This window comes from Nerophis lumbriciformis, linkage group LG25, assembly GCF_033978685.3.
Source record: "Nerophis lumbriciformis linkage group LG25, RoL_Nlum_v2.1, whole genome shotgun sequence".
Taxonomy (NCBI): domain Eukaryota; kingdom Metazoa; phylum Chordata; class Actinopteri; order Syngnathiformes; family Syngnathidae; genus Nerophis; species Nerophis lumbriciformis.
Genome location: NC_084572.2, coordinates 30,958,935 through 30,979,769, shown reverse-complemented (window position 1 = coordinate 30,979,769; position 20,835 = coordinate 30,958,935). Strand labels below are relative to the sequence as shown.

Below are 20,835 nucleotides of genomic sequence, written 5' to 3'. Positions count from 1 at the left end.
TAACACTTAGCATGGCAAGATTATGAGAAGTACCAAAAGTGCCAAAGCAGTTTTTAAAGTGTTCATACGTCATGTCATGTATTAATGTGCATTTTTACATGAACAAACTAGCTAACATGCTAATGGTTAGCATAAAACAAGATAGGTATTGACACAATATTGAATTGAATTATATTTATATAGTGCTTTTCTCTAGTGATTCAAAGCGCTTTTACATATTTAGTGAGGTAACAGTATCAACTATCAAGTTTGGTTGCATAGAGTGAGAAGAGAAAGTAAAAATGAAGAAATTGTGGATGAAACGGGAAAGTATGCCTCTTTTTTTGGACATTTTAAAAAAACGGACCAATGTGGTCTGTAAATCACCTTAGCCGCGCTCACCCTTTAGAGCACAGCTATAACTTCCTGGCACTAAACCTGCAGAAAATACTTCTTCTAAGGTTTCTCTTTGTTGACATTTTCACACATTGCACTATTTCCTTACACTTTATTAAGCATTTCTTATCCATTCCTTATTTTTGCACCTTCATTTCAAGAAGTTGTGAAGTGAATGGAATTATATTTATATAGCGCTTTTCTCTAGTGCTTCAAAGCACTTTTTACATAGTGAAACCCAATATCTGAGTCACATTTAAAGCAGTGTGGGTGGCACTGGGAGCAGGTGGGTAAAAGTGTCTTGCCCGAGGACACAACGGCAGTGACTAGGATGACGGAAGCGGGGATCGAACCTGGAACCCTCAAGTTGCTGGCACGGGCCACTCTACCGACCGAGCCGTACCGCCCCGTATCGAAGTTGTAGTTGTGTGTTTACTTTGTCCACGTCGATCTTTGAGGCGTTGACATCGCTCTCGATCTTCTCTGCATGTTGCGACGCTTTTTCCACTTCCGCCCACTCCTTGGCAAAGCGCTTCTTAGTCTACGGACACACACACACACAAACACACACACACACACACACACAGATGACGTCATGGAATATTAAACCAACAATAAAAAAAAGGTGAATCATTAATAATAAATAATCATTCTTACACTTTCCAGGTGTTTAAAGCTGCTCTCCAGGGTCTGTTGGGCTTTCTTGGCGTCAGAGAGATGCTGTAGAAACAATCCAGATGACATCATCGCCAAACATTCTTTTCTGCCTCTGGCCCCGCCCACATCTTGGCCCCTCCCTCCCTCACCGATTTGCGCTCCTGCTTGATGTCCTGCAAGTACTTGGTGAGGTCCACACACACGCTGGTCATCATGTTCTCTGCGATCAACTCCCTCTGACCCGCATAGTCGCCCAGCTCGTTCAGGATGTCCTGGAACGCTGCGTGGTTACTGAACCTGCACACACACACACACACACACACACACACACACACACACACACACACACACACACACACACACACACACACACACACAACTCAGGGAACACTTACATTGCACACAACTCATGGAACACACAGTTCTTGGAACACACACAACACATAACTCATGGAACACGTGTGTCACATAAAAACACAACCTTACACACAACCTTAACCTGAACACACACAATACATTATTCCCCACAACCTGAACACACGTATAACACACGACAACACATGATACACACAACCTGAACACACACATGACACATGACACACACAACTTGAACACACACTTAACGCATGACACACAACTTGAACACACACTTGACACACACAACCTGAACACACACTTAACACATGACACACACAACCTGAACACACACTTAACACATGACACACACATCCTGAACACACACATGACACACACAACTTGAACACACACTTAACGCATGACACACACAACTTGAACACACACTTAACACATGATACACACAACCTGAACACATCCTTAACACATGACACACACAGCTTGAACACACACTTAACACATGACACACACAACCTGAACACACACTTGACACACACAACCTGAACACACACTTAACACATGACACAAACAACCTGAACACATACTTAACACATGACACACACAACCTGAACACACACACATGACACACACAACTTGAACACACACTTAACGCATGACACACACAACTTGAACACACACTTAACACATGATACACACAACCTGAACACATACTTAACACATGACACACACAGCTTGAACACACACTTAACACATGACACACACAACCTGAACACACACTTGACACACACAACCTGAACACACACTTAACACATGACACAAACAACCTGAACACATACTTAACACATGACACACACAACCTGAACACACACTTAACACATGACACACACAATTAAACACACACTTAACACATGACACAAACAACCTGAACACACACTTGACACACACAACCTGAACACACACTTAACACATGATACACACAATCTGAACATACACTTAACACAAGACAAACGCAACTTAAACACACACTTAACACATAATACACGCAACCTGAACACATCCTTGACACACACAACCTGAACACACACTTAACACATGATACATACAATCTGAACACACACTTACCACATGACACACGCAACTTAAACACACACTTAATACATAATACATGCAACCTGAACACACACTTAACACATGACACACACAACCTAAACACATACTTAACACATGAAACACACAACCTGAACACACACTTAACACATAATACACGCAACCTGAACACACACTTAACACATGACACACACAACCTGAACACATACTTAACACAAGGCACACACACCCTGAACACACACTAAATACATGACACACAACCTGAACACACACTTAACACATGACACACACAACCTGAACACAAACTTGACACACACAACCTGAACACACACTTAACACATGACACACACACACTTAACACATGACACACACAACCTAAACACACACTTAACACATGATACACACAACCTGAACACATACTTGATACACACAACCTGAACACACACCTAACACATGACACAAACAACCTGAACACATACTTAACACATGACACACACAACTTAAACACACACTTAACACATGACACGCACTACCTGAACACACACAACCTGAACACACACTTAACACATGATACACACAATCTGAACACACACTTATTACATGACACACGCAACTTAAACACACACTTAACACATAATACACGCAACCTGAACACACACTTAACACATGATACACACAATCTGAACACACACTTACCACATGACACACGCAACTTAAACCCACACTTAACACATAATACACGCAACCTGAACACATACTTAACACATGACACACACAACCTGAACACATACTTAACACATGGCACACACACCCTGAACACACACTTAACACATGACACACACAACTTGAACACACACTTAACACTTGATACACACAACCTGAACACACACTAAATACATGACACACACAACCTGAATACACACTTAACACATGACACACACAACCTAAACACACACTTAACACATGACACACACACAACCTGAACACACACTTGACACACACAACCTGAACACACACTTAACAACCTGAACACACTTAACACTTGTTAAACACAACCTGAAAACACACTTAACACATGACACACACAACCTGAACAAACACTTAACACATGATACACACAACCTGAACAAACACTTAACACATGATAAACACAACCTGAACACATGACACACACAACCTGAACAAACACTTAACACATGATAAACACAACTTGAACACACACTTAACACATGGCACACAGAATCTGAACACACACTTAACACATGACACACACAACCTGAACACACACTAAACACATGACACACACAACCTGAACACACACTTGACACACACAACCTGAACACACACTTAACACATGACACAAACAACCTGAACACATACTTAACACATGACACACAGAATCTGAACACACACTTAACACATGACACACACAACCTGAACACACACTAAACACATGACGCACACAACCTGAACACACAACTTGAACACGCTCAACTCATGCCACACACGACACATAACACACAACCTGAACACAAACTTAACACACAATATGAACACACATTTAAGACATCACACACAATCTGAACACGTACGCAACACACATGGCACAACCCGAAACGAGGAACAGACACACACTTAACACACAACCTGACAACACAACACACCATCCTCACAACCTGAACACATATTCAAACACACAACCAAAACACATTCAACTCATGACACACACATAATGACACTTGACACACAACATGAACACACACTTAACATACAACACACAACCAGAACAAGCACACAACACAAGACCTAAACCTACAAACACACAACAAAATATTGAAGACACAATGTACAACACAACCTGAAAACAACAACCTGAATAAACTGACACACAACACAGGTTGTGTACACAATTAGCCACACAACACTCATGACATATTTCTGACCTGCACTCCTGCTCTTCTTTGGCACCTTTCTTTGTGTATTTCTTTGACAGACTCCTGGTACACACAAACGCACAATGATACACTGACCCACAATGACAGCAGCGCAGTGGTGCATGAGAAAAGACGCGCACACACACACACAGACACACACACCTGAGCTGCTTGGCGTAGCTCTGCTCGATCTCAGTGCGTTCCTTGACAAACTTGATGTAGCGCTCCACCAGGTCCAGGCCCGCTTGTGTGTGTTTGTCGATGACATCACACTGGTCCTAGCGAGGGGGACAAACAACATCACAATGTCAACACAACATCAACACAACACAACCCTATTTGCAAGCGAGGGACCGTCATGTAATTTGTTTTTGTGAAACGGCAACAATGAAAAAAGTAGTCTAAAACATTATAAGAGTGACTAGTTTTAAATGTAAAAATGCAAAAATGTAAATGTTACTTGTAAGAATTTAAATAAAAAATAGAAAAGTGCAAAGATTTAAAAATGTTACTTGTAAGGATTTAAATAAAAAATGCAAAAATGTAAATGTTACTAGTAACAATTTAAATAAAAAATACAAAAATGCAAAAATGTAAATGTTACTAGTAAGAATTTAAATAAAAAATAGAAAAATGCAAAAGTACAAATGTAAATGTTACTTGTCAAACCATAAATGAAAACATAGCATGTTTTAAATGTTACTTTTTAATAAAAAGAGCAAAAATATAAATGTAAAACTCCAAAAATACAAATGTAAAAATGCAAAAATACAAAATGTAAAAATGCAAAAATATAAATGTTACTTTTAAAACTTTTAATGAAAATAGCAAAAATACAACTGTAAAAATGCAAATGTTACATGAAACAATTTAAATACAACTGTAAAATTGTTACTTGTAAGAATTTAAATACAAAAATGCAAAAATTCTAATGTAAAAATGCAAAAATTTAAATGTTAACTGTTAACTTTTTAATGAAAAAGGCAAAAGTAAAAATATAAAATTCAAAAAATTCAAATGTAAAAATGCAATGTTACTTGTAAGAATTTAAAAGCAAAAATACAACTTTAAAAATGCAAAATGTTACATGAAACAATTTAAATACAACTGTAAAAAGAATTTAAATACAAAATTTAAAAATGCAAAAATTCAAATGTAAAAATGCAAAAATGTAAATGTTAATTGTTAACTTTTTTATGAAAGAAGCAAAAGTAAAAATGTAAAATTAAAAAAATTCTAATTTAAAAATGCAATGTTACCTGTAAGAATTTAAAAGCAAAAATACAATTTTAAAAATGCAAAATGTAAATGCTTCATGTAAAAATTAAAATAGAAAAACTGAAATCCTAATGTAAAAATATATTTTTTAAATGTTACATGAAACAATTTAAATACAACTGTAAAATTGTTACCTGTAACAATTTAAATCAAAAATTCAAAAATGCAAAAATTAAATTGTAAAAATGCAAAAATGTCAATGTTAATTGTTAGCTTTTTTATGAAAAAGGCAAAAGTAAAAATTTAAAATTCCAAAAATTCAAATGTAAAAATGCAAAAATACAAAAGTCAAAATGCAAAAATATAAATGTTACTTGTAAGAATTTAAAAGCAAAAATACAACTTTAAAAATGCAAAATGGAAAAATTAAAATGGAAAAACTGAAATTCTAATGTAAAAATTCAAAAGTGTAAATGTTACATGTAACAATTTAAATACAACTGTAAAAATGTTGGCCCTGCGATGAGATGGCGACTTGTCCAGGGTGTACCCCGCCTTCCGCCCGATTGTAGCTGAGATAGGCTCCAGCGCCCCCCGCGACCCCAAAGGGAATAAGCGGTAGAAAATGGATGGATGGATGGATGTAAAAATGTTACTTAAAAATAGAAAAATGCAAAAATTCAAATGTAAAAATGCAAAAATACAAATATCAAAATGCAAAATGTAAATGCTACTTGTAAAAATTAAAATTAAAAAGCTGGAATTCTAATGTAAAAATGCAAAAATGTATGTTACCGAAATATAATTGAAAAAAACGAAAACAAAAAAAATTTCATTCAGATGTAAAAATGCAAATATGTACATCTGACTTGTTAAAATTTAAATGAAAAAAGCAAAAATACAAATATAAACACAAAAATGTAAACGTTACTTGTAAAAATGTTAATGAAAAAACAACAATTTGAATGTAAAAATGCTAAAATTTAAATGTTACTTGTACAAATTTAAATTAAAAAAGCCAAATCACAAATGTAAAAATCCCAAAATATAAATGTATAATGCAAAAATGTGAATGATGCTTGTAAGAATTTAAATTAAAAAAGCAAAAATGCAAATATGTAAATATTACTTGTAAAAATATTAATAAATAAAGCAAAAATAAAATTTAAAAAAATTAATTAAAAATCAAAAATGTAAATGTAAAAATATTTATGCAAAACTGTAAAACGAACAATTTAAACCAAATTTAAAAATGTAAAACAGTTAAAAAATACAAACATGCAAATATGCAAAACATGTACAAATAAAAAAATTGAATACTTCATTACATTTTCTACTTAAATACAAATGTTAAATGCAAAAAAAGTAAACATACATATATATATGTAAAAAATAAGTTACAAGTGTGTTGCGTAATACATTTTGTTTGTGGTGTGTCAACTTTGTTTTGCCAATAACGATGATGTAAGTCGCTCATCAACACATGAACAATAATACTAATAGTAATATAACAAAATTAATGGTGATGATTATGAATGCTGTCTGGATACTTTCATACATGACCTTTCACTTCAGTCTGCACCGCCCTCTGACGTCATAAGCAGCTCATACTTTTATAGTGAAACAATTGCTGCACGTTGTTACTATGTGAGAGATTCTGGCTGGCACGTTTGAAGCTGCTGGTTAATTACTGCATGCTTCGTTACAGCGTGTGGGTGGGGCTTCTCGCCCTTCCATTGAACTAAAAGCGTGTCTCCAACCTGTCGGACTTGAAGCGACCGTCTGCTTTCTAGCGCTGACAGACGGCACGTGTGCGCTATCAGCGACAATGGAGTGAATACTTTGAATGCACTGACAATGAGTAAGAGCGTTGCAGTGGCAAACAAACTCCGCCTACTCGGCGTCAAGGCCGCAAAGGAGAGGATAAGGGACAATGGCGAGGAATGCGTGTTCAAGAAGGGGCGAGGAAGTCCGCTGAGATGGCTGCGCTGAGATAAGAAGTCACACAGCTGCACGTTAGCGTTGCCAAAGTGAGCGAGCGCCACGCTGACATCATCATCTGCAGCCGCCGCCCACTGACTGACAGTCCCAGGAGCACAAGAGTCTTGGAACTAGTCCGACCGGTTCAAGACTACAGTATCGCCCCTGCAGCCGATCCAGGAGGAATCTCTGGAGGGAGAGTCGTCATGACAGTAACGCACAACAAGAGCCAGGACACACACACACACAATGTCAACACAACATCAACACAACACAACCCTATTTGCAAGCGAGGGACCGCCATGTAATTTGTTTTTGTGAGACGGCAACAATGAAAAAAGTAGTCCCAAACATTTTAAGAGTGACAAGTTTTAAATGTAAAAATGCAAAAATGTAAATGTTACTTGTAAGAATTTAACTAAAAAATAGAAAAGTGCAAAAATTTAAAAATGTTACTTTTAAGAATTTAAATAAAAAATGCAAAAATGTAAATGTTACTAGTAACAATTTAAATAAAAAATAGGAAAATGCAAAAATGTAAATGTTAGTAGTAAGAATTTAAATAAAAAATAGAAAAATGCAAAAGTACAAATGTAAATGTTACTTGTCAAACCATAAATGAAAACATAGCAATTTAGATGTAAAAATGTAAATGTTACTTTTTAATAAAAAGAGCAAAAATATAAATGTAAAACTCCAAAAATACAAATGTAAAAATGCAAAAATACAAAACGTAAAAATGCAAAAATATAAATGTTACTTTTAAAACTTTTAATGAAAATAACAAAAATACAACTGTAAAAATGCAAATGTTACATGAAACAATTTAAATACAACTGTAAAATTGTTACTTGTAAGAATTTAAATACAAAAATGCAAAAATTCTAATGTAAAAATGCAAACATTTAAATGTTAATTGTTAACATTATTATGAAAAAGGCAAAATTAAAAATGTAAAATTAAAAAAATTCTAATTTAAAAATGCAATGTTACCTGTAAGAATTTAAAAGCAAAAATACAATTTTAAAAATGTGAAATGTAAATGCTTCATGTAAAAATTAAAATAGAAAAACTGAAATCCTAATGTAAAATGTTTTTTTTTAAGTGTCACATGAAACAATTTAAATACAACTGTAAAATTGCTACCTGTAACAATTTAATTCAAAATTCAAATGCAAAAATTAAATTGTAAAAATGCAAAAATGTCAATGTTAATTGTTAACTTTTTTATGAAAAAGGCAAAAGTAAAAATTTTAAATTCCAAAAATTCAAATGTAAAAATGCAAAAATACAAAAGTCAAAATGCAAAAATATAAATGTTACTTGTAAGAATTTAAAAGCAAAAATACAACTTTAAAAATGCAAAATGTAAATGCTTCATGTAAAAATTAAAATGGAAAAACTGAAATTCTAATGTAAAAATTAGACAACAAGAGCCAGGACACACACACACACACACACACACACACACACACTTGCCATGTTGACTCAAAACAACACAACACATGTCTGTCTCCAATCAAAGGCGGACATGCCTGGTACGAAGTGCACTTAACCTTTTAAGTGCACTTTTTAGGGCCCTCACTAAATGACCGTTACCGTCTTCTTCATCAAGATGTAAAACTCAAACAATAACAGAGAACATTTTGACGTCAACCGACTAAATACGGAACTTTCCGGGGTACAGAGCGTGCCGGTGTTTAAGCCGCACCCACCGAATTTTAGAAGAAATAAATATTTTTTTACATACACTATATTGCATTGACTCACATATGAACTTGAAGTGCCATCCCATTCCTAACCCATAGGGTTTCAATATGATTTGCAGCTATTACAGCTTCAACTCTTCTGGGAAGGCTGTCCACAAGGTTGCGGAGTGTGTTTATAGGAATTTTCCACCATTCTTCCAAAAGCCTGGCTCTTAGTCTCCGTTCTAATTCATCCCAAAGGTGTTCTATCGGTGTTCAGGTCAGGACTCTGTGCAGGCCAGTCAAGTGCCATGTTGATTCAAAACAACACAACACATGTCTGTCTCCAATCAAAGGCGGACATGCCTGGTACGAAGTGCACTTAACCTGTTAAGTGCACTTTTTAGGGCCCTCACTAAATGACCGTTACCATCTTCTTCATCAAGATGTAAAACTCAAACAATAACAGAGAACATTTTGACGTCAACCGACTAATTACAGAACTTTCCGGGGTACAGAGCGTGCCGGTGTTTAAACCGCACCCACCGAATTTTAGAAGAAATAAATATTTTTTTTACATACACTATATTGCCAAAAGTATTTGGTCACCTGCATTGACTCACATATGAACTTGAAGTGCCATCCCATTCCTAACCCCTAGGGTTCAATATGATTTGCAGCTATTACAGCTTCAACTCTTCTGGGAAGGCTGTCCACAAGGTTGCGGAGTGTGTTTGTAGGAGTTTTCCAGCGTTCTTCCAAAAGCGCATTGGTGAGGTCACACACTGACGTTGGTGGAGAAGACCTGGCTCTCAGTCTCCGTTCTAATTAATTCCAAAGGTGTTCTATCGGTGTTCAGGTCAGGACTCTGTGCAGGCCAGTCAAGTTCATTCACACCAGACTCTGTCAACAAAAAAACAACCCCACACCATAATTCCGCCTCCACCAAATTTCACACTCTCCACAATGCAGTCCGAAATGTACCGTTCTCCTGGCAACCTCCAAACCCAGACTACTCCATCAGAAATTTCACAACTGGATTTGTTGCACAGGTGGCATCCTATGATGCTCCTGATGGGTGCTGGTTAGCGCCTTGCATGGCAGCTCCCTCCATCAGTGTGTGAATGTGTGTGTGAATGGGTAAATGTGGAAGTAGTGTCAAAGCGCTTTGAGTACCTTGAAGGTAGAAAAGCGCTATACAAGTACAACCCATTTATCATTTATTTATTTATGACAGTTCCACGCTGGAAATCACTGAGAGCGGCCCATTCTTTCACAAATGTTTGTAGAAACACTCTCCATGCCTGAGTGCTTGATTTTATACACCTGTGGCCGGGCCAAGTGATTAGGACACCTGATTTGATCATTTGGATGGGTGGCCAAATACTTTTGGCAATATAGCGTATATTAGGCGCCCTCGACTACAAGGCGCAGATATAAACTTCTACGAAAGATTTTGTAAATGTTACCTTCATTGTTTCCAAACGGTGTCAACAACAAGGCAGTAAAACGGATGATCAAACAAAACAGAAGTCATGGACCCACCAGCTGCGTAAGCCTGCTCTCCAATCAGCTAAACAGACTCAATAACTCTACGGTGACGTTTTGGTGAAAGTACGAAACTGGAACAATACAAAAAGAGTGGCGTTGTAAGATAGATAGATAGATGGATAGATAGATATATGGATAGAAGTGCACTTAACCTGCTAAGTGCACTTTTTAGGGCCCTCACTAAATGACAGTCAGACTTACAAGTGTGTTACTGTGTGTTAGATAGATAGATAGATAGATAGATAGATAGATAGATAGATAGATAGATAGATGGATAGATGGATAGATGCAAACCCCGTTTCCATATGAGTTGGGAAATTGTGTTAGATGTAAATATAAATGGAATACATCCATCCATCCATCCATCCCTTTTCTACCGCTTGTTCCCTTCGGGGTCGCGGGGAATCGGAATACAATAATTTGCAAATCATTTTCAACCCATATTCAGTTGAATATGCTACAAAGACAACATATTTGATGTTCAAACTGATAAACTTTTTTTTTTTGCAAATAATCATTAACTTTAGAATTTGATGCCAGCAACACGTGACAAAGAAGTTGGGAAAGGTGGCAATAAATACTGATAAAGTTGAGGAATGCTCATCAAACACTTACACAGTGTGTAAAGGATATCACCACATGGGCTCAGGAACACTTCAGAAACCCACTGTCAGTAACTACAGTTGGTCACTACATCTGTAAGGGCAAGTTAAAACTCTTCTATGCATAGCAAAAACCGTTTATCAACAACACCCAGAAACGCCGTCGGCTTCGCTGGGCCTGAGCTGATCTAAGATGGACTAATACAAAGTGGAAAAGTGTTCTATGGTCTGACAAGTCCACATTTCAAATTGTTTTGGGAAACTGTGGACGCCGTGTCCTCCGGACCAAAGAGGAAAAGAACCATCCGGATTGTTATAGGCGCAAAGTTGAAAAGCCAGCATCTGTGATGTTATGGGGGTGTATTAGTGCCCAAGACATGGGTAACTTACACATCTGTGAAGGCACCATTAATGCTGAAAGGTAAATACAGGTTTTGGAGCAACATATGTTGCCATCCAAGCAACGTTACCATGGACGCCCCTGCTTATTTCAGCAAGACAATGCCAAGCCACGTGTTACATCAACGTGGCTTCATAGTAAAAGAGTGCGGGTACTAGACTGGCCTGCCTGTAGTCCAGACCTGTCTCCCATTGAAAATGTGTGGCGCATTATGAAGCCTAAAATACCACAACGGAGACCCCCGGACTGTTGAACAACTTAAGCTGTACATCAAGCAAGAATGGGAAAGAATTCCACCTGAGCTTAAAAAATGTGTCTCCTCAGTTCCCAAACGTTTACTGAGTGTTGTTAAAAGGAAAGGCCATGTAACACAGTGGTGAACATGCCCTTTCTCAACTACTTTGGCACGTGTTGCAGCCATGAAATTCTAAGTTAATTATTATTAGAAAAAAAAAAAAAAAAGTTTATTCATTTGAACATCAAATATCTTGTCTTTGTAGTGCATTCAATTGAATATGGGTTGAAAATGATTTGCAAATCATTGTATTCAGTTTATATTTACATCTAACACAATTTCCCAACTCATATGGAAACAGGGTTTGTAGATAGATAGATAGATAGATAGATAGATAGATAGATAGATAGATAGATAGATAGATAGATAGATAGATAGATAGATAGATAGATAGATAGATAGATAGATAGATAGTACTTTATTGATTCCTTCAGGAGAGTTCCCTCAGGAAAATAAAAATTCCAGCAGCAGTGTACAGCAGTTAAAATCAAAAATTGAGGGTATAAATGGAAATAAAATAGAAAATATAACAATGGGAATAAAAATAAACAGCAAGTTACTAATACTAACACAGACACTTGTAAACATGTTAGCATGTTCGCTAATGCTAATGATGCTAGCTTGTTTACATTACAATAGCATGAAAACATTCCTACAGACATCACACATGGGACGGTTTAGTAAGTATGAATTGTTTTAGTTATATTGTAAAACTTGCAAACGTTGCTTGGAGAGATGAAGGAGGGATCGTTTCGAGCAGATATACTTCCGGTTCAAGGCACGATAGAAAGGAAGTGCATTTTCAACCCGCAGCGCCTGCAGTGAGTGAACTAGTCCAAAAGATGGCGCCATAGCAAAGACGATGACACATCTTTTCAGTGTCTCTGTCGGGGTTGTACGAAAACTGTTTGTTGAATACGAAACATTATGGCCGTTAGCAAAGAATAATCCATAAATTAGCAGCACCGTTTTATAAGCCGCAGATGTGTACTGGTAAGAAATATTTTGTAAATGTTTATTTACATACTTAATTGTTTTCAAACAGTGCCTGTCACACGGCAGTAAAACTACTATACAAACAAAACAGAAGTCATCGTCATAAACAATCTAGTTGCTTAACTAGCTCTTTAATCAGCTAAACAGGTGACGTTTTGGTGACTTTACGAAACTGAAACAATACAAAAAGAATGCTGTTGTAAATTAATAATACTAACACAGACACTTGTAAACGTGTTAGCATGTTCGCTAATGCTAACGACGCTAGCTTGTTTACATTACGATAGCATGAAAACACTCCTACAGACATCACACATGGGACGATTTAGTAAGTATGAATTGTTTTAGTTATATTGTAAAACTTGCAAACGTTGCTTGATGTGATGAGTGTAAAATCTATTGACGCTTGTACTTCCGTTTCAAGGCACAAAAACGGAAGTACATGTTCAACCTGCAGCACCTGCAGGGGGGAAACTTGTCCAAAAGATGGCGGCATGGCACAAACGATGACACACCTTTTCAGTGTCTCTGTCGGGGTTATATGAAAACTCTTTGTTGAATACGAAACATTATAGCCGTTAACAACAAAAAAAATCCATAAATTAGCCGCACCGTTTTAGAGGCTGCAGGGTTCAAAGCTTGGGGAAAAATGAGCGGTTTATAGTCGGGTTAATTGGACCAACAAACTAATAAAAGGGTAAAAAATCGAAAACCGGATCTTGTTTAGAACCGGTTCCCAGTGTATCAATTCCTTGGAATCGCTTGCCAATTTTCTAAAAGATTCCTTTAACATTTCCTATGAGTGGGGATGACGTCATTACGCAACGGTGTGTAGTGACGTCCCACAGCAACATGGCGCCCAAAGTGTGGCTACATTTGACAAGAAATAATAATTAAAGGGCTGCTATTTCATCAAGAGGAGGACATACGGTAAACATGCTGAAACATTACAACACACAGCATGCATTAACTATAAATGAATGTCACCTTTTTGAACCGCTTCTATCTCATCCAACAGTAATCACCTCGCCAAACACCGCCTATCATGTTGTTGACAGGAGACAGATTCTGACTGGCTCTGAGGCGGCCAGTTCACGTCCTCGGTGCCTCACTCCTTACACCATGACAGGGAAGCGTGCGCGACAAGACGAAATTCGCCTAGCAGCGACTAAGTCTGCGGTCAAAAGCTTGCACCAATTTGCCACGGTGCTCCTGATTTTCGGTAGGCGAGTGTTCAATTGTAGTCAGAGATAAGTTGCATGTTTTCTTTCACTCTGATTGCACTTAAAAGTACAAGGAAATGTGCTTTCAGTAGAGCGGTGTTGAGGACATTATACGCTTTCATGTCTCTAAACTAGAGATGTCCGATAATGGCTTTTTTGCCGATATCCGATATTCCCCAACTCTTAATTACCAATTCCGATATTAACCGATACCGATATATACAGTCGTGGAATTAACACATTATTATGCCTAATTTTGTTGTGATGCCCCGCTGGATGCATTAAACAAGTATTTCCAAAATAAATCAACTCAAGTTATGGAAAAAAATGCCAACATGGCACTGCCATATTTATTATTGAAGTCACAAAGTGCATTATTTTTTTTAACATGCCTCAAAACAGCAGCTTGGAATTTGGGACACATTCTCCCTGAGAGAGCATGAGGAGGTTGAGGTGGGCGGGCTTGGGCGTTTATTGTAGCGTCCAGGAAGAGTTAGTGCTGCAAGGGCTTCTGGGTATTTGTTCTGTTAGGGGTTAGCGGGGGGTGTATATTTATATTTATATATTTATACATAAATATACTGTATATTTATATTTATTCATTTTTTTATTTAGCAAATTTTTACTTTTTATTCGACCCCTTTTACCGTATTGTTTTTGCACTATCTTGTTCAGCTCATTCATTGTTTACGTTCTTTTTTAACCTGTAAAGCACTTTGGTTCAATTTAAAAGTTGTCGTAAACGTGCTATATAAATAAAGTTGACTTGACTTGACTTGACTATATTGTAGCGTCCCGGAAGAGTTAGTGCTGCAAGGGGTTCTGGGTATTTGTTCTGTTGTGTTTATGTTGTGTTACGGTGCGGATGTTCTCCCAAAATGTGTTTGTCATTCTTGTTTGGTGTGGGTTCCCAGTGTGGTGCATATTTGTAACAATGTTAAAGTTGTTTATACGGCCACCCTCAGTGTGACCTGTATGGCTGTTGACCAAGTATGCTTAACATTCACTTGTGTGTGTGATAAGCCGTAGATATTATGTGATTGGGTCGGCATGCAAAGGCAGTGTCTTTAAGGTTTATTGGCGCTCTGTACTTCTCCCTACGTCCGTGTACACAGCGGCGTTTTAAAAAGTCATACATTTTACTTTTTGAAACCGATACCGATCATTTCCGAACCGATACCAATAATTTCCGATATTAGATTTTAAAGCATTTATCGGCCGATAATATCGGCAGTCCGATATTATCGGACATCTCTACTCCAAACATTCAAGGCTTGTGTGGAAAGACCCGCCTTAGGTTGCTTCTGATTGGCTTACACTGCGTGGTGCCTTCTGTGGTTGGCTAGACTTAGGCACAAGACTTTTATGCGATTGGTTCTTTCGGTAAGTCGATCAGAATTTACACGTCAGTGGCAAACGACAACGCTACTCTCGTATCACGTCATCGCAGAAGTCTCGCAAGATTACAGCGGCCTTATTGTGTAACAGATCTACAGTTAACCGATTCAGAACTTTCCAACCGGACATCGACCGATCCATACTACATGTAGATCGATCCAGGGCCTTGCCAAACGATGTACCGTATTTTTCGGACTATAAGTCGCAGTTTTTTTCATAGTTTGGCCGGGGGTGCGACTTATACTCAGGAGCGACTTATGTGTGAAATTATTAACACATTAGCGTAAAATATCAAATAATATTATTTATCTCATTCACGTAAGAGACTAGACGTATAAGATTTCATGGGATTTAGCGATTAGGAGTGACAGATTGTTTGGTAAACGTATAGCATGTTCTATATGTTATAGTTATTTGAATGACTCTTACCATAATATGTTACGTTAACATACCAGGCACGTTCTCAGTTGGTTATTTATGCCTCATATAACGTACACTTATTCAGCCTGTTGTTCACTATTCTTTTTTTATTTTAAATTGCCTTTCAAATGTCTATTTTTGGTGTTGGCTTTTATCAAATACATTTCCCCAAAAAATGCGACTTATACTCCAGTGCGACTTATGTATGTTTTTTTTCCTTCTTTATTATGCATTTTTGGCCGGTGCGACTTATACTCCGGAGCGACTTATAGTCCGAAAAATACGGTATTCTTATCTCTAAGGTTAAAATCGGTTTGTACCGATTCATTTTTACATCCCTACTTTATAATTTTTTGAGTCACAAGTATATTTTCCAGAAAAAAAAAAAATCAAATTCTTACAATTTTTCAAAAGTTACTACCGTATTTTTCGGACTATAAGTCGCAGTTTTTTTTCATAGTTTGGCCGGGCTCCAGTGCGATTTATTTTTTTCCTTCTTTATTATGCATTTTCGGCAGGTGCGACTTATACTCAGGTGCGACTTATACTCCGAAAAATACGGTAAATGTTACATTTTTGTGTACTTTCCACATGTTTTATTTTGTTGAATTCTTCAGACGAATATTTATTTCTCATTTCATTATTTTCAAAAAAGTTTTTTTTTTTTTTTCCTATGTGCCTCTTAAGACCTCACTGTAGGCTTTGTAAGGTCACGTTGCCTCTAAACCAGTGCTTCTCAAACGGTTAAATACAGTAGCGTAGTAGGCCTACGTATTCATTAGAAACAAGGCATAGGTTTTATTTCAATCAATCAATCAATCAATGTTTACTTATATAGCCCTAAATCACGAGTGTCTCAAAGGGCTGCACAAGCCACAACGACATCCTCGGCTCAGATTCCACATCAAGGCAAGGAAAAACTCAACCCAATGGGACAATGAGAAACCTTGGAGGGGACCGGTGCAATGGACGTCGAGTGGATCTAGCATAATATTGTGAGAGTCCAGTCCACAGTTAACAAGTGTATTTAATATTTTGGCTACTAGAACATTACAAATAGTTTGAACAGTAACACTGTGTTTGAAAATTGGAAAATGCTACCACTAATCGCTTAATGAAGTGATTTTTTTTTACCTACCACTAGATGGAGCCCACGTACCACTAGTGGTAACCGTACCAAAGTTTCAGAATCCTTGCTCTAAACTAAGCAAAATTGATACTAATCCACCTTTTGTTCCAAATAAGAATCGAACTGATAAGGAACCGAATCGTTGAGCAGAATCAGAACCGTAAAAATCTTATCAATTTTCATTCCGAGACGTAATAAATGGAAGGATAATTCAAGTGTCATGTCTGTGCGTGTTTGTTGTGTTCGTTTGTGGCTTCCAAACAGGCTGAAAGAGGGTTCACTCTTTGCATTAGTCTCAGCACTTGCAAGCGTTTGTTTTATAGCGGAATGAAATAAACGGAGTGAACCCTCCTGTCAGTCGTCCACTCTCTTTGCCTCTGTGGGTGGAGGCTGTTAAGGGAATATTTTCCCTCCTTTGGGCAAAATGGAACGCCTATGAAGTCACTGCCTTTGGTCCTGGTTTTAGTCGAAGAAGATAAACACAATGATGTCATCCTGCTTGATATCACGCACACTTATTATAATGATGGAGTGAGAGTGGAGAAGAGCGACCATCGTCAGAGAATGGGCCGGACTTACAACTGTTCGGTCTTCTCTTCTGCACTGATATCGCTACTGTTTGTACTTACTCCTTTTTGTAGAATAAATTGTTACTCTTCAATTTTAGTCTCCTCGCTTTATGCAGACAGCTTTAGAGTAAAATAATCTGGGAGGACTCTTTCCTGTAGAAGGTAAGGTACGAAATAATTGGTGCCGTGACCCGGATTCTTTGGCTGTCTTGCGGCAAGCTGCTCATGTACCGGACCCAACCAACCAGGGAAGCTTTCTTCAAACAGCTTTAGAGTAAAATAATCTGGGAGGACTCTTCCCTGTAGAAGGGAAGGTACGGAAAAATTGGTGCCTTGACCCAGATTCTTTGGCTGTCTTGCGGCAAGCTGCTCATGTACCGGACTCAACCAACCAGGGAAGCTTTTTTTCCCAAACAGCTTTAGAATACAATAATCTGAGAGGACTCTTCCCTGTAGAAGGGAGGGTACAAAACAGTTGGTGCTGTGACCCGGAATATTTGGCTTTCTTGCTGCAAGCTACTCCTGTACCGTACCCAACCAACCAGGGAAGCTTTATTCAGACAGCTTTAGAATAAATCAATCTGGGAAGACTCTTCCCAGTGGAAGGGAAGGTACGAAAAAATTGGTGCCGTGACCCAGATTCTTTGGCTGTCTTGCGGCAAGCTGCTCATGTACCGGACTCAACCAACCAGGGAAGCTTTTTTTCCCCAAACAGCTTTAGAATAAAATAATGTTGGAGGACTCTTCCCTGTAGAAGGGAGGGTACAAAACAGTTGGTGCTGTGACCCGGAATATTTGGCTTTCTTGCTGCAAGCTGCTCCTGTACCGGACCCAACTAACCAGGTAAGCTTTCTTCAAACAGCTTTAGAGTAAAATAATCTGGGAGGACTCTTCCCTGTAGAAAGGAAGGTCCGGAAAAATTGGTGCCGTGACCCGGATTCTTTGGCTGTCTTGCTGCAAGCTGCTCATGTACCGGACTCAACCAACCAGGGATAAAATAATGTGGGAGGACTACACTGTAGCTCACCGGCGTCAAAATGTAAACAAACGCCATGGGTGGATCTACACCTGACATCCACTGTAATGATACCAAGTACAGGAGCGTATTTAGTCGATACTACTATGATTACATCGATATTCTTTATCATCACAAAATCTTTTTTCCTTTTTAAAATTCATATTACGTTTATAAACTCAGGAAATACACATGAGGACTTAAATTATGACCAATGTATGATCCTGTAACTACTTGGTATCGGATCGATACCTAAATTTGTGGTATCGTCCAAAACAAATGTAAAGCATCCAAACAACAGAAGAATAAGTGATTATTACATTTTAACAGAAGTGTAGGTAGAACATGTTAAAACAGAAAGTAAGCAGATATTAACAGTAAATAAACAAGTGGATTAATAATCAATTTTTTACAGTTTGTCCTTTATAATGTTGACAAAATAATAGAATGGGGAACGACACAATATGTTACTGCATGTCAGCAGCTTTGTTTACTTACTACTAAAACCCTAACCCTTCTTTTTTTTTAAAAAGCCTTTTTATAGATACATGCATACTAGTTCTAGTTATTAGGCTGTTCTAGTTTTTAGTTTTTATTTATTTGTTTTGTATTATCTTTTTATTATTATTTTTTATTTTTTTATTTTATTTTTTCAATACACTGTAGCACTTGGAGGTTGTTTGCTCAATGTAAAGTGCTTTTTACAAATACAATCTATTATTATTATTATTACTACTAAAAGACAAGTGGTCTAGTATGTTCACTATTTTATTCAAGGACAAACTTGCAATAAGAAACATATGTTTAATGTACCCTAAGATTGTTTGTTAAAATAAAGCCAATATAATGCCATTTTTTGTGGTCCCCCTTTATTTAGAAAAGTGCCGAAAAGTATCGAAAAGTATCAAAATAAAAGTTGGTACCATAATATTGGTATTGGGACAACACTAGTACTAACTTGTCAAAACGATGACATCACTAGTAACCACAATGACCTCCTTGGCTTTTTATGAACAGGGGGACAGATCCCAACTTGTTCCCCCCCTGCTGGCCGGCCCTGCATGTTATCTAAAGAGGAAGAGTACTGTAGACATGTTCTAGAAGGATATTCCTACAAGGTAGTAAAGTGCACGTATAGTATTTGGCCGCTGGGACTTCCTGTCATGCGCAGGAAAAGGCAAAGAGTGCGCACACACAGGTGAAGTTGCACCTTAAAGACAGACAACATGAAGAAGGTATGCAGAAAGGGATTGCGAAACACGCTTCTTTCCCACGCGCGCGCGCGCGCGCAAACGCGCACACGCAGCTGCAAATCCCCAACCAAAAACTTTTGAATCGTTTTTGCGGATACTTGAGTCGGAAAAAAAACTCACCCACAGATCAGTCCCCCAGTCCATGTCTGCACCTCTCACACGTCCGCACCGAGGAAGCCTGCGTGGGACAGCTCACGGGTGGAGGAGGAGGCGGAGGCGGAGGAGGAGGAGGAGGGGGAGGGAATGTTTGCAGGAAGTTGACGCCTTCTCCATGCACGCACGAAAAAAATAATGTTTTTGTTGTTGTTTTTTTTCTTCCTTTCTCTTCCCCTCTTTCCTGGAACTCATTTTGCGTCCCAGGAGAAGAGACGAAGTTGGTAGAATGTTGGAGGAGAAGAACCCACTGGACACTGCATTAGGTACACCATCGTGACATCCGACACTGCAAAAAAAAAAAAGAAAAGAAAAGAAAAAAAAAATCACTCGATCGCTGACTTTATCGAGACTGTTGCGGTGACCAACATGCAGTGCGGCCCTGCCGCCACTAGAGGTCGCTGTTTCGTAGAAGAAAACCAAAAAAACCCACTTTTTTTTATATAAACCTTTATTTATAAATTTCAACTAGAGATGTTTTAAAATGTAATATCGTA

General features: G+C 37.8%; 1 protein-coding gene across 2 annotated transcripts in view; it reads right to left on the bottom strand.

Moving 5' to 3' along the window:
- The window catches only part of LOC133621809 (cdc42-interacting protein 4 homolog), a 48,598-nt gene extending 28,012 nt beyond the window's left edge, over nucleotides 1-20,586 (bottom strand). Inside the window, exons 1-6 of one of the 2 annotated variants that reach the window (XM_061984183.1) lie at nucleotides 20,306-20,586; nucleotides 4,611-4,726; nucleotides 4,458-4,511; nucleotides 1,182-1,329; nucleotides 1,033-1,095; nucleotides 812-916 (exon numbers count right to left, since the gene is read on the bottom strand). In XM_061984183.1, the coding sequence (XP_061840167.1) occupies nucleotides 812-916; nucleotides 1,033-1,095; nucleotides 1,182-1,329; nucleotides 4,458-4,511; nucleotides 4,611-4,726; nucleotides 20,306-20,329 (510 nt within the window). In that variant the 5' untranslated portion in view covers nucleotides 20,330-20,586. The remainder of the gene's footprint in view (nucleotides 1-811; nucleotides 917-1,032; nucleotides 1,096-1,181; nucleotides 1,330-4,457; nucleotides 4,512-4,610; nucleotides 4,727-20,305) is intronic. The other variant, XM_061984184.1, reaches the window with a different exon arrangement.
- Between the last annotated feature and the right edge of the window lie 249 nt (nucleotides 20,587-20,835).